This window comes from Durio zibethinus, chromosome 21, assembly GCF_047325235.1.
Source record: "Durio zibethinus cultivar Kanyao isolate XHJ-2024 chromosome 21, ASM4732523v1, whole genome shotgun sequence".
In the NCBI taxonomy this organism is placed as follows: domain Eukaryota; kingdom Viridiplantae; phylum Streptophyta; class Magnoliopsida; order Malvales; family Malvaceae; genus Durio; species Durio zibethinus.
The window spans coordinates 5324978-5351675 of record NC_143182.1 but is presented as its reverse complement, the minus strand read 5'-3'; the positions used below and the strand labels follow the sequence as shown (position 1 = coordinate 5351675).

Sequence of the window (26698 nt, the reverse complement as noted above, 5' to 3'; positions counted from 1 at the left end):
TTTTTTTTAAATAAGATAGCTCTACGATTTTGCGAACTATTTTTTTAAGTGTTAGGAAAATTATTTTAGTTTTTTTTTACAAAAAATTATAGAAAGGAAAAGATAAAAATAAAAAATAAAAACCAAATATAAATAAAAATAAAACAAAAATATTAACCAATCATATTTTAGCTTCTTAAACCCTACTTTAATAGTATTATTTTGATTAATTTGTTAATAATACTATTTAATATTACGTGTAAAAATAATGAAAGCATATTATATATAATCATTGTATTGTAATTAATCAATTATGATAAAAAATTATTTAAGATTTATCAAAATTTTATATAAAATTTATATTAATAAGTAATGAATTTTTTATTTTAAAATATAAATAAATGATTTTTATATAATTTTTTATTATTAATAAATAATTTAAAATTGTAATAAAAAATTTTAGGTGAAAATGCTTCTAAAAAATACGTAGAAGTTTAAGGTGAATTAGTATTGAATATTGAAAGTTAGCCTGATGGCATTTTTGTCATTGAGCATTTTTACACAAAAGCCCAATTGGAGCGCCTAGTGCATTTCAAAATTCAAATATTTGGGCCTCAAGTACGATGTGAGCCTTTACAAAATGGATCAGTAAGTCTAATCTGCTTTTATATTTCAGGATTGATAAGTTGATATCTTATAACTGGGCCGGGCCCTGTTCCCTTCTAGGCCTGAATGAATGCCAAACCAAATTAAAATTTATAATATACATATATATATATATATATTACAATATACAAAGTTACAATACAAGATTTGCTTATGTATAATTTTATGTGTACAACATATTTTGATGACACATAAAATAGTTTTAAATATGCAACCAAATAATTAAACATTATTTCAATTATTTATCAGATAATTTTTTTAAATCAATTATTCAATATTCAAAAATTTTAAAAATTAAATTAATCCAAATCTTTTAATCTATATATAAGCTTCATCCTAATTTAAATCACACAAAAAAAATATTAACTCACTTTTGTCATCATTATATTAAAACCAAAATTCAAATAGTACTAACTTTTAAAGGTCATATATATTTTGTTTAAATCATTGTGGTTTTAATAATTTTTTGACTTTTTTTTAATATAATACTTTTAACTATTTGGATTAATTATCCATTTCAATTTATTTTAAGTACTATGTAATTAAATATATCATAAAATTGACACCTTTATAATAACAATAAAGGCATGTTCAAATAGGAATCATGAGTTAAAGGCTTTGAAAAAAGCGATAAATATTAAAATTTTGACAATAAAATGTAATTTAGATGCATCTTTTTTTTTTAAATAATTTAGATATATCTCTTTTAAAATATATATTTCAATAATATACTTATATCTCTTTTTAAATGTGAAAATCTCATATATAATTTTTATTATTTACAGATTTCCTACTAATCCTTTAATATATATTTTTTAAATTCAAACATATTGAATATCACCTATTATATCTTTTATTTATTTAAAATATATTTATCTATCAAATATTGGACATATTTGTTTAGTTAATTATTGTTGTCTACGACCCTTAAGTTTTTTATTGAGCTTGCATTGAAGATACCATATATATATATATATATATATATTATTACAACATACATAATTATCTATTAAGATTTATTGACATGGACACTTATGTTGACAACTTCATTTTTTGACATAAAAAAATTCTTGAAGTTTTTTTTTATAATGATATATAAGATATTTATTAATTTTAAATTATTTATTAAAAAGATATATTTAAAAAATGATTGAATTATCTAAATTTTTAAAATTTAAATAAAAATCAATTATAATTTCAATGAAATTCTTATTCTTTATATCACTTTATCTCAATTTAAAATAAATTTTTAAGTAATTTAAAACCAAATTCTAATGAAAACAGAGGGTCGTAATGTGGGTCACCAACATTCATAGAGAGATGGTCAACAATCTTGAACCATGTCTTTGCAAGCTTGACAGTAAACCCATAGTGTCACCAAATAGAACATCAACAACACATTGGCCTTTAGTCCTTGGAAGCCCAGTGCAGCAATTGATGAGAGATAGGGTTGCATGACAATCGGCCCGCCAAAGATAACCATAACAACACATTTTATAGCCCCATAAACATTGTAAATAGTGATTGGGCTAGGCTAAAATATTGTAAATTTCAGATTGTCACCGTTTGTTTCTACATACGAGGCTTCTCGCACAACAATAATGGCATAAGAGAATTTGTTAGACTTGACAAAGTTTGCATCAGAATTCTCATTGTAGACAACTTGAATGGTTGAATCAACTGTATTTTTAATAACCTGGAGGATAATGGAACCTGTTCATGCAAATTGTATTCCATCAAATTATTCTAAGTTAACATTATAGAAAAGTTTTCCATTTGAAAATACCCTGGCCATTAAAGATTGGTCTGCATTTTTTTGATAAATTGTTAATTTCATGATATCAAATACCATAACACAGGGTAAATAAAAGCTTCAACAATGATTAAACTTGACTCAGCGAAACCGAATCCATTTCAATTTTAACTAATCCCTTGAGATAGAGTTGTTAATAACATTAGCAAATTCTCATAATAGTTCAAATGACAGTTACCCCTTTGATTGATTTCAGATTGTGAAATATTCAGTATCTGATATCTTTATAATTGATTAAATGGCCATTATATTATGTTCTATCAAGTTTCAGGCATGTCATCAAGTTTAATGGAGGCAATAATAAAACTTAAATGCTTTTCTAGGTTATTTTATTCATTAAAACCTTTGGACCAACAAAACCTATATTTATGTTTTAATTGTTTTAAGTGTAAATTTAGAAAGTACCACTTGTGAGATCATTGCCATTAAGACTCTACCATGTAATAGTCCAACTTCCACATTGATAGCCCAAGTTATCAGCATGACTTCCAACAACTAATATCTTAATTGCTTTCTTAAGAAGGGGTAACAATGGCTTATCAGCAGACTCACCATTCTTCAGTAGGACATGACCTTTGCTCATAGCTTCCCTTGTTAACTCCCTGTGTTCCTATTCAAAACACGTTATCATTTAGTAAAGTTTATTTGATTATTTCTTCACCCATAAATGATGATAAATAAAGAACATCCAAGTCCATTTATAACAACAGAATATATCCAATTTACTTGATTCTCAAGTTGGTTAACTAGATTGTTATCAGCCACTGCATTTTCAAAGAGACCCAAGACAATTAATAAAATTATATAAAACTCACTTACGAGAAGATGGAGATGTCAAGCTAAAAAAATTACTGAAAAAGTTAATAGATTATTTATATATTTTTAAAGTAAAACTCAATAATTATAATTTTTTTCATGAAAGTTCAAAATTAACTGTTACACATATTCATGAGATACCTTATATAGAGAATAATCTGTATTTACTTGAAAAAATATAAAAGATAAGTAGTTTAATATATTTCATTAAAATATTTTTCTAATAATTTTTTTAAATAATTGTTTACAATTTAATATTATTACTTACTCAAAATTTAAAACTTTTTCATTTCAATTGTTATAAGAACATAATTTTACATCAGATGTCAATCTCAAAACAATTGAAAGGCATAAATATTTGGAAAGTCATATAGATATGAAAAATCATGATATTACTAAAACTCTTTAAAAATATATGTGCATGTGAATGAATTATCACGTATATTATTTAAATATTTAAAATCATTATTTTTCTTAAATAAATGAAACTTATCTTAAAATTATATAAATTTGGAGGTGAATGAAAATAATAAGAGAAGTTAGAGATAATGCAAATTGAACAAAATTAATTTGAAGTGATAGACTTTTTAGTTTAAAATAATTTAATACTTTGTTAGTGTACTTAATAATATTATTTGCAATATATTTTAGATATTTTTTTATTCTTTCAATATTATTTATTGTATATTTTAAAATTTATCAATTTTTAATTTAAATTTTTATTTTATTATGATTTGATAACTTAATTATATTATTTATATTTACAGATTTTTGAATATGTAAATAATTAAATAATATTAATTTATATTTTTATTTAAATTTAAATAGAATAAAAATAATCCGTGCATTGCACGGATAACAAGTTAGTAAAATATATATTTCCATTTCTAATAATCCCATATTAGTACATATTTTTCATTCAACTCTTCACCTTATAGCATAAATTTTTTAATTATTTTCAAATTTTTAATGTTCTGATCAAAATTGTAGATTTGCAAAATTGCAATTCGATTAAGGTATGTAAATTCTTTTTTGAATTAATTTTATCTTCTAACATCATTGTTTGTTTTCAAACCTTCTTTTATTTGCTGCATATTTTCTAATTATTTTCATTCCTTAATTTGTCTTTTGATCAATATCACACTTTTCAAAAATTAAAAAATCATTTGGTGGTATTTTTTTGTTACACCAAAAAATCATTGAATAAATAAATTGATTTTATATCATTGATAAATAATATGGATTTCATTCACTGAAATTTTTGTGTTATACATGTTGATCCTAACTTTATGAGGATCCTGCTTATATGTCAAATAATTGGTAAGATTGATCCTACTATTTCTTTCTTTCTTTTTTTTTTTTTTTTAATAACACATGAAATTTTACTATAATGATTTTTAACATGTAAGTGTTATTTACTTTATAATCTTTATACAAAATGAAAAATGAAAAAAAAATTGAGAAAAGAGTATAGATATTATTACTATATTATATTTATATTTCAAAATATTAACATTTTTAACTTTTATATTAACACATTTTTTTCTTAAGCCCAAAAAATGATAACATGATTTGTGCAGAAAGATATTAAACCACAAAATATTATTTTCTTTGGAGACAATGATTCCAAATTTTGCTTTGTTAATAAAATTTTTTTAATTCAAGAATTTCTAAATTAATTTTTTATTCTTTTATATAGGATGTTTTACATTTAAATCATTGATTTTGGAATTGCACCGGGTTTGAAAGTAATGATCAAATATATTCCAAATGAAGTTCTTTCGGATCCAAGATAATTTCTTACCTATATACAACATAAAATTTTTTATTGTGAATTGAAATTTAACTATTTACAGATATTTTAATATAATAAATTTATTTTATTTGTAATAATAAATTTTAATTAATAAATAAAATCAATCCATATATCACACATATAGTTTATTTTATATAACCAAATATATTGGTACATGCTTAAGCAATTGAGTAATTAGCCAGAAGTGATTTGAAGATCATAAGAAACTTGGTACTACATAATTTGTCACTAACCAAAACACCATTAATTTAATTAATACTAGTTTTAAACCCATGTAATTTATGGTATATAATTATTTATAAAAACATTCAATTATAATTTAATTAATAAACTTTATAAAATATTAAAATTTGAATGTAAAATAAAGAAAAAATAAAATTAATAATATATGTAAGGAGGAATTCACTTATATTTTTTTAAATTTTTGAATCAAAATTGAATCTATGATTCGTTTCGATAAAAATAATGTTTTTAAATTTAATAATTTTGATGTAAAGATTAAAAAAGGTGTATCAGTTAAACTAATCTAAATGGATACATATATATTGGAAGTAGCTTTTTCTAGGGCATAGACGCATAGTCTTCTTTAGGGTTTTATTGCGTCTATTCAGACGGTTTCTAATGGGTAAATGGTCTGATCTTCGTGAAGAACTTCTCATTGAAATCGCTAAGTGGGTGACATTCTATAAAGATTTTGTCAGCCTTAATGGACTTTGTTCTTCATGGAAAATTGCAAACTAAACATAAGGATTGGGTTTAATTCTCTTGAATCTTTTAATTTCAAAATTGAAAATTGAATGAAATTATAAAAATTGAAAGTTTATTTTAAATTTCACATGAAAAGATTAATAAAATTATAAGAGTTTTTAATCTTATAAATAAAATGCTTTGATTTTAATATGATAATCTAAAATAGTTAGATATCAAAAAAATAATTAAGTGAGTGAACTATTAAAATTATAATTTTGAGTTAAGTTTTGAATAAAAAATTATTTTAATACTTTTCATTTCAAAAGTTTAAAGAGTTATTTATTAATGGATTGGATTTGAAATAATTTTCTTTGAGTTAAAACGAACCAATATTACGTATGTTTATTTTTTGTTTTTGGTCGAATCCTATCGCATAATTTCATTGCTTTACGTCCATTTGCATACATTATGCTTGCTGAAGAAGAAGGTAAAGATTTACGTGGCTTCGTCGAAGTTCTAGACAACGAGACGACTTACAAATTGATGCTGCCAGAAGCCAACAACAAACGTTGCTACGCTTCACATGGGTGGCTGGTTACGATAGGAAAAGATGATCTCGACATCAATCTGTTGCATCCATTATCATGGATTCAAATCAACCTGCCCCATCCCAAAACTTTGAATGCCTAAATTGTTTAACTACGTCGCCATCGCCCTGAGGAGATCTATTTATGACTTGCTGCTCTTTAAGGCTGCCTTATCTTCAAGTCCTTCCCAGACTTCATATTACATATTAATGGTTATTTTCCATGGTAATTCAAAGTTGGCTTTTTGCAGACATGCCGACGATGCTTGGACCATCGTAGACTTGGCAGGACATGCATTTAAAGATATTATTTACTGCAAAGGAAAGTTTTATGGTATTACTGTGGGGTGGGGGGGGGGGGGGGGAAGGAGGGAAGGGAATTATAGCATGTGTGTTGGAGCTCCAAAATCAAGCATGGAAAAGAACATAGGGTCTTAACCGACATATCGAGAAGTTATATCTGGCGGATCATCCGTAGTAAGAAGTACAGATCCGGAGAGTTGTTGATCAAGGCAGTTCCCAATTTACTTATGGAACCACTAAGCTCCAAGTATTTAAGTTGAATATAAGCAACGATGAGTGGACAGTGGTGAAAAGCTTGGGAAATAGGTCCTTGTTCCTTGGTTATAACTCTTCAGGTTCTCTTTAAGCCACAGACTTCCCTGGTTGCAACCGCAACTGTATTTACTTGACCGACAATTGTCTATAAGGTTATTATCAATCCCCTAGAGATGGAGGAAAGGATATGGGTGTTTACCATATGGAGGATGGAAGCTTTGAGCCCGACTACAGTGGCGAATCATACAGTCACATCATCCCTCCAATATGGGTGATAGCGAGGGTTTTTTTTTTAGGTAAATGGATGGTGCCGAATATTTAATGATATATGTTCACTGCATCGAATGAAAAAGGACAACCAATTACATAGGTTTGCAGAGTACTTATTCTGTTTTGTAGGACTTATAATTTAGACAGTTTTATGCAAAAGATTTGCTTTCACATCTGTTAAGTATAATTTTCAGAGTTGGTTTTTCGTCAATTTTATTTCCCTAAAATAGCAAAAAATTGAAGCATAAGTAACCGGTTTACAGAAGCACAAAACAGAGAATAGCAGAATAAAGGAAACCAGCTCTGGGTACACAAGCGGCCTAGTTTCTCCTTTCAAGCTATTGTAATCCATTTTTCAGTTTCTCCTCCAAAACCCATTTACCTGTCATCTTAATAAATAAGAACGAATAACCGGGCCAACACAGAAATTGGAGCACTGGAGTTTCAGAAAACAACCGGATGAAATGAACGGTCATGAAAATGTTTTTGGAAAGAGTTGGGTTCACGTGTTTGATTGTGGACCGTTTGATTTGTTCTGCTGCGGTCCTGTAATGGGTTGGGCATAGACTGAAGATTGGTACTGTTTGAGGGGTCTATGAAGCCTAATTTAATATCCAAGGTTGGTTTGAGTTGCATTTGGCTAAACCAAAAAAAGGACAGCTCCATATATCATCAGTTTTTGCTTTTTGTTTTATTCAATTAGCAAATTTTTTTTCCACAAGTATTTATACGTAGATCAATTTTCAGACTTAAATCCATATTGAAAGTCATAAAATTTATTAAAAAGAAAAAAATCATACCCAATAAAGGAAAGAAAGCCCTTTTTTTTTTCCTAAGCAATTGCGGGCTGAACCCTGTCATTATTTCTGATTCTTTTATCAGGTTTCATTGCTGCCTGCACCAGCTGAAGTAAAAGAATTAATTAAGGCTCATTATTTCATATGATCATATCAACCAACAATTGTGCAGGAAAACAAACAGGAACCAAAAAGTATCAAAACCCAGAAAAAAATTGTCCTGCTTAAAACGTGGCAGCTTTTCAGACAAAACCAAAATCCGAAAGTGTTTAATTGCAGAAGAACTTATCCAGTTCTTTCTTTATTATTATTATCTTTTTTGGCAAAATAGATGTAATCCAGTTACAAATTGATGAAAGCTGTCTCCCCCCGAAAGCACTAAAACACCCAGATTTTGTCTAGACAAGAGCCGCCCCGAAACGAAAGGCCTCCTTTCTCATCCACGTGTGACCTTCCTTGTCCAATATCCACTCCCCAACACTTCCTCCGCCCACCTGTCACTCTTTTCCTACATTCCAAATAAATTTAGCCCCGAAAACACGCTCTCTTCTATATAAACCCCACCTGAAATCCCTTCCTTATCGTAAACTCAAGCTCCATTTTTCCCTTCCTTTCTTCCATGGAATCCCAAAATCTCAAACAACGTTTCAGGGATGACCCTGGCATTACCAACACCACCATCTCCAACGAGAAAGCCTACAACAACGAAATAAATAGAGCAAGCAGGCGAGAAGAGAGAATGGCTATGGCCAAACGTGGCCTAAGATCGCTAGCTATAGCAGTTTCGTTCCCTCTGTTTCTCACCTTATTAAACATCTACTTGTTTGGTTCAGGTCATAGTTATGGCGCTCTAGCAAAACCCTTCTGGTTCCCCCCTTTGTGGCTTATACATATAACTTGCCTGGCTTCGAGCTTCGTAATGGGTCTTTCAGCTTGGCTTGTTTGGGCTGAAGGCGGGTTCCACTTGAGGCCAACTGCGTTATCTCTTTATTTGGCTCAGCTAGGATTGAGCTTGGCTTGGCTTCCGATTGTGTTTTGGATGGGAGCCAGTTGGGTCGGGTTGGTTGTGCTCTTGGCGGTGTTTGGGGCTCTGGTTGGGTGTTCAAGGGATTTCAGAGAGGTGAATCCCACAGCTGGTGACTTGGTTAAGCCTTGTTTGGCATGGGCTGCGTTTTTGGCCATTTTAAATCTAAAGCTTGTTTTCCTTTGAAGCATATCACGATCTTATGTTGTTACCTAGTAATGTTATTTTACACACTGCAAAAAAAAAAAGGATTTGATTTTGTCTTTCCCTTCTTATCATCATCAGAGAGTTTTAGTCTTCTGAATGTCGTGTAAATTAATACCATCAAGTTGTTCATTTGTTTAGCAGATTGTCCAAAAAGAAACACATGTCCAGATTATTTCTCTGTTGCTTCTCACAAGTTAATGGTTTTGATGTGTTTTCAATTTTACAAGGTCTTTATTGGAAAGTTTTGTAGTTGAACTTTTTACTTTTTGGTTGTTTCTCAATCCTGTAGTTTTTCTTTGTTCTAACTGTTTTCTAAAGGTTAATTCAAAAGATGAATCCCACAGGTTTGAATTTGTCATCCATGAACAGTGCTTACTACGTTTTAACATAATCCTCCCTGAACAGAGAACCTTAGCAGGGACATTGTCTCTGCCGTAATTATCTCCATTATCAACCATTTTTTTGAAGGATGTTAAGACCATAAATCGGAACTCAACCAATAAAACAAATTTATCAACTATGTTTCTCTGACTAGTTAGCTCTGAAGAAAACTAGGATTGAAATTGCATCGTATATCGTCCACTCTATCTTCTCCTTAGTCTAATCCTTATATGCTCCCAGTAACTTGGCATGGTGTTCTAGCAGAATATTTGAAATTAAAATTCTTTCATTCAAAAAATAAAATTCATTCATACTTTCAACGTAAACTATATAAACTTTTCCTCCTCATTCTTAACCTCAAAAGTCCAAAATAAAGAAGGGGTACACAGAGAGAGAGAGAGAGAGAGAGAGAGTCTAATGACATTGGTTCTCGAACCATGTAAACAGCTACTTAACCACAAATTTAAATTGAAACCAGCCTATTCGTCCTGCTAATGCTTCTAAAGAATGGGGTACCCGAAGCCACAAATTTTCATTTAATTATCATACCAATAAGTAATTATACCAGGTACTGACAGCAATAAAATGATTCATGATGCAGCAATATTATACTTCTATTAGTATTTATCCGACTGATTGAATTACAATGCAGCACTTTACGGCTAACAAATTCAAGTGATAATGACAGATCCAAGTTTGATGTATTCTACAAAATTGAAGCTGCAGACAAACTCATCGGCACTGTTTTCCTTGGGAAAGCATTAAGAACTTTTAATTTTAAACACAGATAAGGAACAAAAGAATACTATTTCCCCAGACCTAAAACATAAAATTCGCACTTCACAGAACATTTGAACGTCGTAACTTATTAATTAGCAGCATATGATCTCATAGACAGCCTATATCATCAAGAAGAGGATACCTTAACCGCTTTAAAAGCTGGATGAAGCAGTCCAAGTTCATCTTTCACCTCAAGCGGATTACCAGTCTCGTTTCGTACTCTCTTCACCCTTCTACTAGCCAAAGACTTGTGAGTAAACCCATAAATCTGAAGTATTTGATTATCACCAAAATTGAATGCTCTATCCATCTGCTTCAAGCACCTCTCAACCGGGTAATCCCCAAACTTCCCACAAGGCTTACACCCCACAAAGTGAGTCACCAACGGCCAACGATGATCACCCAAACCCGGATGATAATTCTCAATCATTTCCTCATACCTATCAACCAAGATCCCCCAATAACCGTGCAAATAATAAGCACTCTCCAAGTAAACCTTATCACCCCACTTCCCCCTTTGAGTAGCCAACAAATAAACCATTGCAGACTGATCATCTGCTTCGAAAACAGGTCGATCCTTGAGTTCCCGCGTCAAAACCTTCCCTGCTTCTTCCCTAATCTTCCCTTTAGGACCCATTGGAGCCCAAGCATCAAGAAGATCAAGGGCCCATTGGCCATTCCTCAACAAAAAACTTCCAGTATTTAGCCCAATCCAATTCTTTTGATCATAAACCATCTCATTCCATCCGTGCATAACCAAGTTCGAGTCTTTATACCTTCCCCAAGGTACCTCAAATGCCATATCGGTAAACATTGCATCACTATCCATCCACCAGAGGAATTCCACCTCCGGATGCGAAAGCAAAAGCTTTCGAATCAAAGGTAATTTGGCCCAAAACCCTGCCATTTCAGCATCTAAAAGCGCCATGTTGTAAAATATCTCGATCCCGTGCAATCTACAGTAATCGATCTTGTTCTTGATCGATTTCAATAAGTAATGATCACCGACAGGGTTCTCACAAGGTTTGGGAGATGAACCGGTGACTAAGAGAACCCTTGGTTTGTTTGGACCGATGAAATTTGGGTAATTAGGGTTTTCTTTCAGCCATCTAGATCGTTGCTCGTCCCAATCGGAGATTTTGGGCCCGAGCGAGTAGGGTTTATTGGGGTCAGGTTTCGGGTCGTCGGATTCCCCGTCGATTAAGATCTTATTTATGTCGAACTCGTTGTAATTGTTTGTGTCGGCGTCGGTGGCTGCTTGGTTATCGGACGACGTCGTTTCGACTTCTTCAAGGACGCGATGCGGCTCGGCGCGTTTGCGGGAATAGAAGTGGTCGCGTATCTCGACGAAGTCTTGCTCCGGAGTTCCGAATTTCCCGGCTCCGATAGTGCCGCGTAGGACAACCACGGTGAGGACGAGGCAGAGAATCGTGACCTTGCAGTGACGGACAGCTCTCTGGATCTTTCTAGATCTTTGAGCTCCCAAACACTTGTCTATCATCTTCCGGTTCTTTACCCGATCTGGTCTCGGTTCAACCGCAAACAATGCCGGACTGGAAAATTGAGAAGTAAGAAACCTAGGATTTGGATTCGAGGTATTTCGAGTGAGGTTTCAGAGGTTTTATTTAAGGATGAAAAACGCGTTTTTCTGTGATCCAAAACATATCACAGAACCAGTATGAGCTAAGGGTGTGATTTGTTCTCCGACACGAAATTTGAAGACAGCTGTCGGAAGATGCCGGGACCCGCCGCGAAGTTAAAAACTTGAATTAAAAACTTATTAGGATTAGATCAGATATGTCGTGGACGGCTCCTTTGTCTTTTAAATTTTACAACCCCCTAGTGACTTTTAAACGGTTTAAATCCTGTGATAAACCGTGAAATAGATAAAAAAAAAAAAATTGTTTTATTTTTTAAGAGGAAAAAAGATAAGCAATATCCGATTCTTTCAGTTTGAATTGCTTAATTGGATCAGGATGAGAGGTTTATTCAGTTGCTATTATGCAACAAAAAATTTTTCATGACCATTAACCAACTAAATATGGCTTATATATATTTTATTCAGAAAGAAAGAAAGAATTTAAAAGAAAATATCGGTGAATAAGTTTTGTTAGACATCAAATATGCTCTCGGATTAAGATTGGTTGGATTAAAAAATATAGCTTTTCATCACGTTAATAAATAAAGTTATGTGGGAGATGTGATTTAAATAACGATATATGTGTATTGTAATTTTTTTATTTGTTGTTATTGATATAGTTTGTAATTGTTATTTGGTATCAATATTTTTCTATTTTTAAGACAATGAAAATAACTTCTTATTCCAAACAAATATGGAATGTTTACTTTTTGTTATGAATAAAAACCGTATCGTGTAGAAACCTTTATTCTTTCTAAAAAATTATGGATTTTTTTTTTTTTGGCTAACTGGATGGTCAAATGGAGATGCGCCGACATGCATTGTTGGCAACTTTCGAAGAACATCCATAAAGAATCATAAACCTGTTAATGGGTAGAAGTGTTGCTTGCTAATTTTCTTTTGGGCATCTGTCCTATTTGTAAAATAAAAAATAAAAAAAAAGCGATGGATTTTAGATTGTTCATCCAACGAACAATCTAAAATAGTTTGGTGCAGTATCTTGGGTCAGTCCAAAACTTGAGCCTCGGCCATCAGGACTTTCTAGTTGGGCCGCCTCTATTCATCACATTCATTCAACAAGCAAACAGACTGAAAACACTCCAACAGCTGACATTTTGTTCTTCTCTCATTTGATTCGACCTTTTTCCCCTTTATGTGCACACAGCACAACAGCATGTCCAATATCGTTGAATAAATTCCAGTCCATGAAGCCAGCGTTTTTTTTTTAATTATTTCTAAAAAAAGGGTACACAATTTCTTTTTTGGTATGAAATCTTATCATTGAAATTGAAATCCGATATTTTACCAACATATCACATAATATCGATAAATCTTAAAGGGTTATTATTTTATATTTATTAAAATTTTAAATTTTCTTAAAAAATTTATTTTAAAGTTGAAGTTTTTTCATTTACTATCATTTGATTTTAAATTAAATATTTAATAATAAACAAATAAATTAGTAATTAATTAATTTGAAGTAAAAAGAATTTAATTGAGGTTAAACTTAAAAAAATTATTTTATAAAGGCTATATTCTCAAAACATTAAAATATTTCGTTTTAGTATGCAATTATGAGGTAAAAAAATTATATCAATAAAATATTTTAAAATTTATAACACATTTAATGATGGTACTAATTTTTTTATAATGGTTTTTTTTTTTGAATTAAAACAAAATGCTTAGCTCAATATTCAAGCCTTCATCTCAGACAAAAACAAAGAAGACGTAGAAAAATTGTTCTATAATCACAAATAAAAGAAATATAAAATCATATTATACAACCATATATTTATTTATATAATTATTAAATTATTTTAATAATAATATTATTATTATTGTTACGAACAAAAACTAAAGTTACTTTTACATGTAAAATTTTTAATTCATGTAATTTAATACGCAAACCTCTCTTGAATCCCTTCATCTATAAGTTAACTACAACAAAATATTAATGAGTGTCCCTTGGTCAACAAAGAATTTAATAAAATAATTTTTTTCCTTTTTCGGCTAAAAATTCCTGATAAATTTTTTTGTTCAGTACACTGAATAATAACTCAACCAAACACCATTAATGTATAAGTAATAAAAAAAAATTCTCAAAATAAATTGACTTTTTTGTTACACTCTAAAAAGTTAACTCTTTTAACACTGCCAGATTATCAGACTACCCTCGAAACCCAGCAACTCATTTCACCGCTTCCTAAGAATCGTAACCTCCAAAAAAGAAAATAAATCTAATAAACCCCTATTTTTTATTTTTTATTTTTTTTCAATTTTATACGCTATAAATAACTAAAGGTGCTCAGCCACCTTGAAACCTCATCTCCCCGCAATCATTCAGCCTTTTTTACTATTTTCTTTTCCTTTTTGCCGTTATATTTTTCTGATTTTCTTCCAAGGGCCAAAGATCGTTTCTTTTTCGGATCAGAGAAAACCCAGAGAGTAAAAACCCCAAACCCCTTCCCTTCCTCTTTAACAAGAAGATGGTTGAAACGCGACGGAGCTCTTCCTCTTCCAAACGGCCCCTTTCCTCTCCCGTTACGTCCCCTGCTACTTCTAGTAAACGATCAAAGGTTCTTCATTTTTTTTTTCTTCTAAGAATCCAATTATTTTTCTTCGTTAGGGTTTTAAATTTGCATGCGTGTCAAAATCTTTTCTTTTTTTTTTTGTTTAGATTTGAATCTGAGATTTTTGTTTTGTTTTTTCTTTAGGCATCTGAGCCGGCGTCGTCGTCTACCAACGGAGCTGCGGTTTCTGGGCCGCTAGACAAAGCCCTAGGCCTGCCTAAGGAATCCGGTTCGGACTCACGGGTAACGGAGCTCCGGTCTTCTGATCTACGGGTATCTGATGTGGCTAAGACCGTTGATGCGTCTCTCCCCGATAAGTCTGCAGAGGCTGATCTGGAGAACGGTACTTTGGTATCTCCGCGGTCCTTAGGTGCGATCCTCGATTGATTTCACATTTGGGTTTTTGGGTTCTATTTTTTTTGTGGGTTTGGTTTGGTTTTTTTTTTTTTTTTTTTTTGTATGGGATTTTGATGTGGGGGATGTTTTTGGTTAAGTAGGTGAAGATGTTGTGGATGTGGAGAAAGCGAAGGTGGTTGGTGCAGGGTTTACCGGACGGGCTAAGAAGAAGTCGAAACCAGCGAAATCAGGTTCTAAAGTCCCGTGGGGAAAGCTTCTTTCCCAGCACTCTCAGGTATGTATTCTGAAATTGTATTCTTTTTTTTTAGTTATGGGCTGGCTTTTGGTTCTTGATCTCCGTGTTTAATCGGGCAAGGATTAGAAATTCGTATCAGAATTCTTGGTCTTTTAGCCAATACGTGAAATTAAAAAGAAAATGGGTTTTTTTTCATGAACTGTTAATGTTGGACTGATTTTAAAATTTTGTGCACTTGAATTTTGGATATCAATGAAGTCTTACTACATAATTTGCTGGTGGAACAATGACATACTTTGGTTCCAATCATGGAGTGGAATCTTGGAGTTCATAGTCGTTTAGGTCAATTTGAAATACTATTTTAAGTGAGAGACTTGAACTTGAATGCACTCAAAGTTTTCCATTAGAGAAAAAATCTGAAATCATTTAAGGTGAATGGGTGTATCAGTTCTCCCTTGTTGGTCTATTTGGCAAATACTATACTTGACTTTTTGACTTGGCAAAAACTATGCCTGACATTATGAATTTGTGGTTGCAAATTCTGGCTGTCTTGAAAACTTTACTAAACAACTTGCTGTTTCAGCAATGATATGATTGGGTTTGGAAAACAGACTAGTTAACCCTGCGGTTAATTTTCTGTGGGTCTATTAAGTCCATTGGAAACTCTATTGATTTAGTCTTACTAAATGCAATGGGAGTTTTTCTTCGGAGAAAAGACTGGGAATTTAGGAGAGGAGGTTTCCTTATTGTTAGGTTAGGAAACTTTATTATTTGTACTGGGTTTGAACGTACTCAATTGTTGGTAGAATACCAAGTGCCCCAAATGATTGTTGCGCTTGGCAAATTGGTAGAAAAATTACTTTTAGGCTATATCAGTAAGTCAGCTTGCCGTCGTAGTGAGGTCTAATTTTTTTTTTTTATTTGTGTCATTTCCTTCTCAAATGTGGGATGAATGAACCAGGTAATTTGCTCCCTCTCTTTTCTAGCCAACAAGATTAAGTAATTTTTTCCATTTTAGTAAAAAGTCTTAGGGAAGCCTTTATTTTATTTTTCTTTGCCTTTTGGGTGTCTTCCAAAGGAGAATCTCATCAACTTATTATTTAATCCACTGGCTGCATAGTATTGGGTAGGTAATCCGTTGTCATCCTATATTCATTCTGCTCCATTTCTAGATGCACCAACTAGACTCTTAACTTCCTTAACGAAGGATGGATCATTAGGTCACTAGCTAATTGGCCTCCTTATATGGATTTTGATGCGTTATGGTTGTTTTCATGCTAAAGTACCGTGATATTGAATCTTATTAATGTTCAATTCATCCGCAGAATCCTCACTTGGTCCTGTGTGGCACACTATTTACCATTGGCCAAAGCCGTCAGTGTAACTTATGTCTTAAAGATCCCAATATTAGCAATGTTTTGTGCAAAGTGAAGCACATAGAGGTATGGATCTTTGCAATACTTATTTGCAAACTTGCTGTTCGCATTTTTTATTGCATGTTTACGAGAGTGCTCATTTTATTTTTTCCAATGTAGAGTGATGGCACTTCTATTGCCTTCCTAGAAATTACAGGAGGAAAAGGCTCTGTCCAGGTCAATGGGAAGATTTACAGTAAAAATGCTAGTTTAATTCTAAATGCAGGCGATGAATTGATTTTCACAACTACTGGAAATCATGCTTATGTATCCTTTTTATTTAACACGTCTAACACATTTTTTTACAAAGATTGATATTCCTCTCCCTCACAAATTATGCAGTGTCATCTTGCTGCATGTTTCATTATTCAACTTTGATGTTGTTATGATATTTGTTCCATCTTAGAACTGATTTAATTCCTTGACAGAAACTTAGATTTTTCAGCAGCTCACCAACGATAACTTAGCTGCTCCAGGCATACCTTCTTCCGTAAGCATTTTAGAAGCCCAAACTGCTCCTATAAAAGGGATTATTGAGGCACAGTCTGGGGACCCATCAGCTGTTGCCGGGGCAGCAACAATATTAGCCTCTTTGTCAACAAAAGAAAATTCAGAGATGTCTACTCTACCTTCTGGTTGTGATGTGTCAGATGACCGTATTCCAGAAGTCGACATGAAGGATAGTGCTAGTAATACTGATCCAGCAACCACTTCTTCAAGGGAGAAAACTGTTGCTCCTCCACCTGATGCTGCCAATGAAAACCCTAATCTTGATAGGCTTGGATTGGATGATATTACGGATGCTGACAATACAAAGATCCCTGGGGCAGCTTACCCTTTAAGACCATTATTGCGTATCCTCGCTGGTACATCATCTACTGACTTTGATTTTAGTGGCAGCATTGCCAAAATTCTTGACGAGCAAAGGGAAATTAGGGAGATGCTTAAGGAATTTGAACCTCCTACGGCTTTGATATCAACTAAGCGGCAAGCATTTAAAGATAGTTTGCAGGAAGGCATTCTCAATCCGGACAATATAGACATCTCATTTGAAAATTTCCCATATTTTTTGAGGTAATTCTTGTGCTTTCCGCTCTTAATTGGATCTTGCACTTTTGTATTGTCTGCAAATATATTTTAATCATTCCTTATGTCTATATCTGGGGAAACATAATTTGGACTATCGTTTTTACTTATTTTGCCTATCCACTTTTCCGCATATTTGCAAGTCCATACTCTATTTATGGAGTGAATGTTGAAAACCAAATATTGCAAGTGGCAGAGAATAGAATTCCTTTTGTGCAATAATATCTGTTTCTTCTGTTTTTGTCGTACCTAGTTCACTGCCTGTTTGAGCATTAGCTTTGTGTAATTTACTTTAAAATTTCTATTGTGACAGTGTTACAACAAAGAACGTTTTGGTAGCCTCAACCTATGTGCATTTGAAGTGTAATAAATTTGCAAAGTATGCATCAGATCTTCCTACCATGAGTCCTCGTATATTATTATCTGGTCCAGCAGGTGTGACTGTTGTTTTCTGTAAATTTGCCATGTAACTATGTTTAATTCTACTTCTTTGCTCTTTCTTTTCTCTGATGAGAGTTTTTAATTTCCTTTGATATTTATAGGTTCAGAAATATATCAGGAGACTTTGGCAAAGGCACTTGCAAAACACTTTGGTGCTAGATTGCTAATTGTTGATTCTCTTCTGTTGCCTGGAGTATGCTTCTTTCACTCCCCAATTTGTTTTGGTTCTTTGCCAAATTGCTATGAAAGCATGTTTAGGTTGAAATTGCAGTTTGCATGCCTCCTACTTTGTTTTATCTATATTGTTTCTTTGGAAGTTTTGTGCATATGATTTTTTTAAAATCTTGTATGGGATCAGGGGAAATATGTTGGAGTCTATATTTACCATTAGTGTTGTTGATTATGATTCTGCCTTATTAAACATGCAAATGACTAAGGTTTCTTTTCAATTTGAAAACAAAATTGTGTCAAACTCTGGTTGGAAGTTCCTTGAGAAAAATGTTTTAATGGTTCCTTAAGCTAGCTATTTCTTCCAGTCTTGTTTACTCTCTTGTGGTTGCACAAATTTCTGTATTGTTTGCTTTCCAAGTTTCTAGACGTCTGAACCTTTTTGTGGCTTCTTTTCTTCTATTATTGTTATTCCAATATATCCAGGGATCAACATCAAAAGAAGCTGATACTGTGAAAGAAACTTCAAGGGCTGAAAGGGCATCTGTATATGCCAAAAGAGCTGCACAGGCTGCTGCATTGCAGCAGAAGAGACCAACTTCTAGCGTAGAAGCTGATATAACAGGTGGTTCTTCACTGAGCTCCCACGCTTTGCCAAAGCAGGAAGTATCTACCGCGACGTCTAAAAGTTATACATTTAAGAAAGGTATGCCATTTCTTTGAGATAATACAGGAGAATTGGCTTTTGTTATTTTAGTAATACCATAGCTTTCTAAACGGTAAATTTGATGATGGAACATTATCAACTTCTAACTGAATTAATTAATTTAAAACTTTCAGGTGATAGGGTTAAGTATGTAGGTGCCGCACCATCTTCTGGACTTTCCTCTCTGCAACCTGCTTTAAGGTTTTTCTTTTTTTTTTTTTTTTTGCATTATGTTTATTGTACAGTTCAGCTTAGCCATTGGTCTGTTCTCTCTTTAAAGGCAAGTTTCTGTTCTTGAAATTTTAAATTTAAAGTATTATGTTATTTGGCTGTCCTTGCAAGCATATGTGATGCACATGCTAAAATTATATGCCATGGATTGAGGACCCAATTTGACTGCAGTCCTTTATACCATTGTCTTTTGAGATGTCTATATTTGTTTTTTAAGAAGTTTGCTGCTGATGTTGGCATGATGGTTATGGAACATGTAATTTTTCAAGGGACAAATTTTATTATATTCTAGAGGTGACAAATGGGCGGGCTGGGCCTGGCATGGCCCAGTATTGGGCACGAGTTTGACCCAGCCCACGCATAGATTTCCTGGTGTAAAGCTCACCATGGCCTGTACGCCGAACACATTATGGGTAATTTTTGTGTTTACATTATGTTTTTCAAAAGGTTTCAAGTAATTTGTGTTATTTGTGTAGGGGACCAACAATTGGTTTTCGGGGCAAAGTAGTCCTTGCGTTCGAAGAAAATGGTTCTTCAAAAATTGGGGTCAGATTTGACAGATCTATTCCGGAGGGCAACGACCTTGGTGGTCTTTGTGAAGAAGATCATGGTTTCTTCTGTGCTGGTGACCTCTTTAGCCCATGTCTTTCATTAATTTAAACATCTTTATGATTTATTTTGGACTTTTACCCAATCTTACTCATTATCTTTTCACTTTATAGCTAGCTCGCTTCGCTTGGACGGTTCTGGAGGTGATGATGTTGACAAGTTGGCTGTTAATGAACTTTTTGAGGTACATGTCATTGAGTAATGCATGAGAGCTAGTGCTTGATCATGTTCACATTTTCAAGTATTTATCTCTGAATTGTCTCACTTTTATAGGTTGCATTGAATGAAAGCAAAAGCAGTCCCTTGATAATGTTTGTGAAAGATATAGAGAAGTCTATGGCTGGAAATACAGATGTATATACTTCCTTGAAGAGTAAGGTTGAGAATTTGCCAGCGAATGTTGTAGTAATTGGTTCTTATACCCAGATGGATAATCGTAAGGAAAAAGTAAGCAACTTATTATATTTTGTTTAACTCTGCTTCTTTCTTTTAAGCTGTATGAAGTGTTTTTAACAGTTTGATTTTGCCAATTGTGTTTCTGCAGTCTCATCCTGGTGGCCTTTTGTTCACAAAGTTTGGAGCCAACCAGACTGCTTTACTTGATCTTGCTTTTCCTGTATGTCAAGTACTGACATTTTTCTTTGGCCTAATATATCTTTTACTTGAAAACAGCCTGTTCTGATTGTTTTATTACTCCTGTCTAAATGTATTTATAAACCTGACTGTCTTAGTGGTTTTTAACTGTCTACTTCTGTTAACCCTTATCTGCATATGTGATCATATGCTAATGCTTCAAGGTTTATATTTTGAATTTGAATGCTCTTAAGCTTTTCTGAAATTTTGGCATGATTGCCATTTAAAAATGTTTTTTATATGCTCCTCACTTGGATTTAACGTAATGCAATTCACACCTACCTATTATAATGGGTAGCATTTCAATTGTTATTACTTTAAGTGACTGTTCCTAGTGAGTGTCCTTACATGTGCAGCATTAACACCCTTAGTCCATTGTAGTCTAGTATTCTCCTCTTTTTCGTGCTTACTTTCTCATTTTGATAGCACATTTGATGTATCATTCCGTATGCAGGATAATTTTGGTAGACTTCATGACAGGAGCAAAGAAACACCTAAAACCTTGAAACAAGTAACTCGGCTTTTCCCTAACAAAGTGACGATCCAGTTGCCTCAGGTGTGCATATGTCAGTTTCTGCATCAGTTATCCTCTTACGAATTTTGAAATATTTAATTTAGTATTCCTGAATCATGCCAGGATGAAGCTTTACTTTTGGACTGGAAGCAGCAGTTAGAACGTGACACTGAAACTCTTAAAGCTCAGTCAAACATTGTTAACTTTCGTTCAGTGAGTATTGCTATAATCTTGCTTTGTTTTTTTTGCATTTTATGATTCTGCATGCCAATTTGAGCTTCTGGTCTATAAAGTACATTGCCTGAAAGTGGCTTTCTTTTACTTTCCTGACCTTGGTTATAACCTTCTTATAAGCGTAGGATAATTAAACCTAATGCGATGAGAAACTACAGGAAAGCTGAAGAAGGTTATAATAAAAATACATCTTTCCCTTCCCGACCCCTACTACCTCTCCCAAACAGACAGAAGTTGTCTTCCATGTTCTTGTTATATTTAGAAATTAATAAGCAGTTCGTATATTTGAAAATTTGTGGTACAAGTCTCTTTTCAGAGTTTTTTTAACAGTTTTATGCTACCAGGTTCTCAATCGAAATGGTTTGGATTGCACCGACCTTGAAACGCTTTGTATTAAAGATCAAACCCTTACAAATGAGAGTTAGTATCCTTGAGCTCCTAATTTTTTTCGTAATCCATCCAAGTGCATATTCCTTTTTTTACTATTTAACTTTTTTACCATTGTATATATATGAAAGGTTTGCAGGACTTTGTATTTTTTTTAAAAAAATTAATTGATCATTTATTTTAAAGGCTTTCACTTTTCCCTCTAAATTTCCAAAAACTGGATTAAGATTTGTTCTTGGCTTTGGCCCCATCAAATCTAAAAAATCTTTACTATTTTTTTCTTTAATATTTTTGTACCTTTTGCTATTATTACAGGTGTGGAGAAAGTGGTAGGCTGGGCACTAAGCCAGCACTTCATGCATTCTTCGGAAGCTGTGGTGAAAGATGCTAAACTTGCAGTTTCAGCTGAAAGGTTTTATTTTCTCTTCATTTATTGCAACCTACATCTCTGTAATGTTAAATGGAAGATAGAATTATATGAGCCAAATGTTTCTCCAGTTTCTTCTGGTGCTAACTTCTTCTGTATTTTTTGTTGCAGCATCAAATATGGCTTGAATATTTTGCAAGGCATTCAAAGTGAAAGCAAAAGCTTGAAGAAATCACTTAAGGTACAGTTGTATTCTTCCTTTTGGGTTCTATGTGTAGTTGTTGCCACTTATACTATTGTCCATCAGTTATCTGGTTAGTAATTTAGTGTGCTACTGAATTACATTTAATTATTCCTATTTCCAGGATGTGGTCACTGAGAATGAATTTGAGAAAAAACTTCTTGCGGATGTTATTCCACCAAGTGATATTGGGGTTAGTTTTGATGATATTGGAGCCCTCGAGAATGTCAAGGAAACCTTGAAGGAATTGGTGATGCTTCCCCTTCAAAGGCCTGAATTGTTTTGCAAGGGACAGTTGACAAAGGTTGACTGAATTATACATTTTTAATATCTAGTTTTGCTTTATTGTATATTACTTGGAATTGTGCATTTTTAACACAAATCTCGTTTTATTATTTTCTATGTTATTGCTTTTGCAGCCCTGCAAAGGAATATTGCTGTTTGGGCCTCCTGGTACCGGAAAAACAATGCTTGCCAAAGCTGTTGCAACTGAAGCTGGTGCAAACTTTATTAACATATCAATGTCCAGCATTACTTCAAAGGTATTTTAAGTGCATAGAAAATGTTTCATGTTCCTTTTCTGTTAGAAGATGGATTTTCCTTTTGATACGTGTATATGACATATTTGTATGTCTTGTAGTGGTTTGGTGAAGGAGAGAAGTATGTTAAAGCCGTTTTTTCTCTGGCCAGTAAAATTGCACCTAGTGTTGTTTTTGTTGATGAGGTTTGTCAAGTTCATTTTGTTTTTGTGGTGTTTTCTTTTCTCTCTGAAGATTAATTGCTGATATTTCATCGTCTTTCCCTTTATTATTTTTGGGTTGTTCTTCCTGTTTCTTAAATACGATATGTGGTTTTATTGACTTTGGTGGTTATTTTAGGTTGATAGCATGTTAGGAAGACGGGAGAATCCAGGTGAACACGAGGCTATGCGTAAAATGAAGAATGAATTTATGGTAAATTGGGATGGTCTTCGTACAAAGGATAAAGAACGAGTGTTGGTTCTTGCTGCTACAAACCGGCCATTTGACCTTGATGAGGCAGTCATTCGGAGGCTTCCTCGAAGGTAATTTTCTTGCATTGTTTCTTTGAGTTGCTGTAGTCTAACATAATGATAAGGGCCATTGACTTCCTTGTTGAATATTGTACAGATTGATGGTTAATTTGCCAGATGCTCCAAATAGAGAAAAGATTCTACGAGTTATATTAGCCAAAGAGGAATTGTCACCCAATGTTGATTTGGAAGCTATTGCAAATATGACAGAAGGATATTCTGGAAGTGACCTGAAGGTTGATTTTTCCATCTTTTTACTTGATTTTATTGTCTTGTTTGAAAATGTAAATGGGTGTTTGTGAAACAAAGAAGGAATGAAATTGGTCAACTGCGAATCACATGCTAATACTGGATTAAACAAGCCTGGTCAGTTTCTCTTTCTAGCTAAATATTGACTCTTAACGAGTTTTCTTGTGAACTAGAGTGGCAGTAATTCTGGCATAAACTAATTTTGAACTTTCTTTTTCCTCTGAAAATAAAATCTTAATGTCATCAAGGTTGTTAGCAGGGTTTCCTTATTCCCGTTAATTGAGTCATCTTGTAAATATTAATCAAAACCAAGTTGAAGCTTTTTAATGGGTTATAGGTGGCTTTATCTTTTACCCATGTTTATTCCCCAACTAAATTTTCTGTTTGCAGAATCTTTGTGTGACCGCTGCACATTGTCCGATACGAGAAATTTTGGAAAAGGAAAAGAAGGTTAGTTGAAATTTTAGTTTATATGTTCCATGATAAGTTTGTGTTAACTGGCATGTAAACAATGTTGGTTTTGCAAATGGTGCTAAAAGGTAGTGAATCTATCTTGTAGATGCTCAATGGCACATTACATTTCTTGATGCTATTTTTGTGATGGTGGCTAGTAGTTACATATTTTGGCTAGTCTTATTCTATGCAACTGTCTGGGGTGGCTGCCTGATTATCTTGTTCTCGTAGATCAAGATGATAAATATATTTTTGCTAATATCTGGTTTTTTTATGTATCAATGTTTTATGTTACCCACCTTGTGGGTTAGCTAGCTTATTATGTTGTTTTACAATTATATCTTTGGTAAGTAAAAAGAGCAAGTACTAATTCAAAGGTAATTTCATCTGCAATTTTAAATGAGGAATCCTTCTGCTACATATATTATCCACATGATTTGGAAGCACTGAATAAATGATAGTCTACAGATAATTGTACCCGTCATATGATCTACTGCATCTCTTTTTACATGAAAGTTTACTATTTGTACAAGAGTAGACTGATATATCATGCAATTTCAGGAGAGAGTTTTGGCAGTGGCTGAGAATAGACCTGTGCCTTCCTTGTATAGCAGTGCTGACATTCGTTCTTTGAAGATGGATGATTTTAAATATGCGCATGAGCAGGTACGGAACCATACTTAGTCTTAATTATTATATTTTACTTGTCCGTTGAAGTCTCAGAAGTTAAAATTTCCCTGGATTTATTTGGTCTGTATGTGAGCGTTAAGCTTATATTAACACATTATGTCTGTCAAATTGAATGATTTGGAGTGCAGAAATTGGTATATATTCAATGGAATAGTCTGTGTGCTATTTTATATTCCATTTGATTGGTTATAATGCAGGTTTGTGCAAGTGTGTCATCAGAGTCTACAAATATGAGTGAGCTTCTTCAGTGGAATGAGTTGTATGGTGAAGGTGGATCCAGAAAGAAAAAACCTCTAAGCTACTTCATGTAGAGGAGGTATCTTTGTGTATAGCATTCCTTTTTCATTTCATTCTTGGTTGTCACCATAAATGGTGGCCAAGTTGAGAGACCTGCTTGTGGAATTCCATTGCAGGTCCCGGCTTCCTTGTATTATAGTATATAGGTTTTTCGAAATTTTCACAATCTTTCTATTAGCAATTTTATTATATTTATCAAGCATGTTAACTTTATTAAATGCATTTTCCATTCCCTTCACTCCTTGGGCTATTTCCTCTTTCCGTGGCACTATGTCCTCTGCCTTTACATACAAGTAATTCTTTGTAATTTTCTCACCATCGTGTCATTCCTTTGAAATGAAATGAATGGATGCCCTTGAGTGCAAGGTTAGCAAACTAAATACCCTAGTACCTTTGTTTTATATATTTCTCTTGTGGGGTTGGTTTGGGATGGGGAGTAAGGCTGTTGTTGTTGGGTTGAGGTTTGTAACGGATGCTCATGAACTTTTGTCATAGTAGGTTGGTTGCTAAACGAGACATTATCTTGTTGTGTTGTATATGTTTTTCATCAATATTTTTTAATGGGTTATTATTGCCTTGGATCTTGAGGGTTTGCATTGGGATTTAGTGGTGATTCTGTTGATAATTATTAGTTATTGTTCAGCTGCACTTTATTGTTGTTTTACTTTTTCGATTGTGAGCTGACAGCTGAGTACAGGCCGAGTGGGATGTGTTGAAACTGTCGTGTTGGTTTGTTGGTAATGGGAAATGGATTAAAGTTAATATGAAAACTATATCAAAAAGGGTGTTTGGAGTTTATTTCACATATAATAATAATAATATATTGAGATTTTCAGGTTAAGAAAATTAACAATCTTGTGAATGATAATCGAATGTTTGAAGAGTTTATTTTTAATTGTATGCGTTTACTCTTCAAGAAAGTAATCGAGTGGAAGAGAATCGAAAGTTTTACAATGGTTCAATTGTTTACTATGAGATCTTCCAGTGGACAAATAGCATATGGCAGTGTGGGAATGAGCTGCTAATCTGTTTGGATCCAAATAGATGTCTGCAGCACGGTGGGTCAAAATCCAAATGAATCGTTGTTCACGTTTGACCCAATGATATCGGTCCGTTTGAATCCAAACAACCCTTAGAAGATGAAGGGGGGGTGGGGAAAAAGTTGTTTAATTGAAAAAAGAAGGGGGTTGAGAATCAATTCAACTTTAATGGTGTCAAACAGGAGCAAGTTTAGTCTCGCCTTGAATCGGGGGTTGGGCTTTTGGCATCGTCATTGACAGCTAATTCTGATTGGACAAGTGGATGGTACAATTTGTGAGGACCATTAGAGGCCACGTTTACCATATATATATGTATATATTCTAGTAGTACTTTCATGATCAAGTATATGGAGCCACTCTTATGTTTATTGGGTAAATGGAATCATCATGTTTCTCTGCAGTCTATAATGGGTTCTGGGGCTGCGCGGAATAGACGACACGAGTTATATACATCTTGGGTACAAGATGTTCGCCTGAAGAATGATGTTGTCAGCATTTATCTTTTAGTGCGTGGAACTTGAATGAAAAAGGACTGCCTTCATCTAACAACGGTCAAGCTTGCATTAACCCTACAATCTTCTGCACCATTAATGTTAACGACATGTTTAAATTGTATCAATGGATTAATTTCTTTATACCCCACCACTATCTAACCTTACATCGTAACACGTGCAGCTGAAAAGACGGAGCAGTAGTTATAAG

At 33.2% G+C, this 26698-nt stretch overlaps 4 protein-coding genes across 9 annotated transcripts; 2 read left to right on the top strand and 2 right to left on the bottom strand.

Annotated features, from left to right (window-relative positions):
• Nucleotides 1-1969: 1969 nt before the first annotated feature.
• On the bottom strand, nt 1970-3402 carry LOC149512797 (uncharacterized). The gene is made up of 5 exons (XM_089751084.1): nt 3399-3402; nt 3185-3222; nt 2912-3068; nt 2226-2358; nt 1970-2174 (listed from the first exon to the last, which is right to left on the bottom strand). Exons 1-5 carry the CDS (start codon nt 3400-3402, stop codon nt 1970-1972), a joined length of 537 nt encoding a protein of 178 aa, XP_089607210.1.
• A 5208-nt stretch (nt 3403-8610) lies between these two features.
• Nucleotides 8611-11640, top strand: TSPO (TSPO(outer membrane tryptophan-rich sensory protein)-like protein). The gene has a single exon (XM_089750160.1). The coding sequence runs from the start codon at nt 8611-8613 to the stop codon at nt 9199-9201; it is 591 nt and encodes a 196-aa protein (XP_089606286.1). The 3' UTR covers nt 9202-11640.
• On the bottom strand, nt 10200-11884 carry XT2 (UDP-xylosyltransferase 2). Its single transcript, XM_022902284.2, has one exon. It carries the CDS (start codon nt 11882-11884, stop codon nt 10511-10513), a length of 1374 nt encoding a protein of 457 aa, XP_022758019.2. The 3' UTR covers nt 10200-10510.
• A 2454-nt stretch (nt 11885-14338) lies between these two features.
• On the top strand, nt 14339-25194 carry LOC111305081 (uncharacterized). 6 transcript variants are annotated; one of them, XM_022902273.2, is made up of 27 exons: nt 14339-14598; nt 14737-14962; nt 15090-15223; nt 16510-16626; nt 16720-16866; nt 17036-17673; nt 17999-18120; nt 18228-18319; nt 18781-19000; nt 19135-19201; nt 19708-19856; nt 19954-20024; nt 20114-20287; nt 20385-20456; nt 20928-21029; nt 21111-21200; nt 21566-21641; nt 21924-22020; nt 22147-22216; nt 22341-22520; nt 22636-22758; nt 22857-22940; nt 23095-23279; nt 23365-23503; nt 23907-23966; nt 24531-24635; nt 24857-25194. In XM_022902273.2, the coding sequence occupies exons 1-27, from the start codon at nt 14509-14511 to the stop codon at nt 24968-24970; spliced, it is 3744 nt and encodes a 1247-aa protein (XP_022758008.2). In that variant the 5' UTR covers nt 14339-14508; the 3' UTR covers nt 24971-25194. The 6 variants fall into 6 exon arrangements, with proteins under 6 accessions (XP_022758008.2, XP_089607052.1, XP_022758007.2 ...); XM_089750926.1 differs by having other exon boundaries at nt 20385-20465; XM_022902272.2 differs by having other exon boundaries at nt 15087-15223.
• The last annotated feature ends 1504 nt before the right edge of the window (nt 25195-26698 follow it).

What these genes read in the sequence shown, in the direction of transcription:
- LOC149512797 (XM_089751084.1), bottom strand. An exon ending in CTTGGGCTATCAATGTGGAA is followed by an intron (nt 2,359 to 2,911) that starts GTTGGACTATTA and finishes TTGCATGAACAG; the next exon opens with GTTCCATTATCCTCCAGGTT. An exon ending in ATTGTTGTGCGAGAAGCCTC is followed by an intron (nt 2,175 to 2,225) that starts GTATGTAGAAAC and finishes ATTTTAGCCTAG; the next exon opens with CCCAATCACTATTTACAATG.
- TSPO (XM_089750160.1), top strand. Translation starts at nt 8,611, where the DNA reads ATGGAATCCCAAAATCTCAAACAACGTTTCAGGGATGACCCTGGCATT.
- LOC111305081 (XM_089750925.1), top strand. Translation starts at nt 14,509, where the DNA reads ATGGTTGAAACGCGACGGAGCTCTTCCTCTTCCAAACGGCCCCTTTCC. An exon ending in TGGATAATCGTAAGGAAAAA is followed by an intron (nt 20,288 to 20,384) that starts GTAAGCAACTTA and finishes GTGTTTCTGCAG; the next exon opens with TCTCATCCTGGTGGCCTTTT. An exon ending in ACATTGTTAACTTTCGTTCA is followed by an intron (nt 21,201 to 21,565) that starts GTGAGTATTGCT and finishes TTATGCTACCAG; the next exon opens with GTTCTCAATCGAAATGGTTT.
- XT2 (XM_022902284.2), bottom strand. Translation starts at nt 11,884, where the DNA reads ATGATAGACAAGTGTTTGGGAGCTCAAAGATCTAGAAAGATCCAGAGA.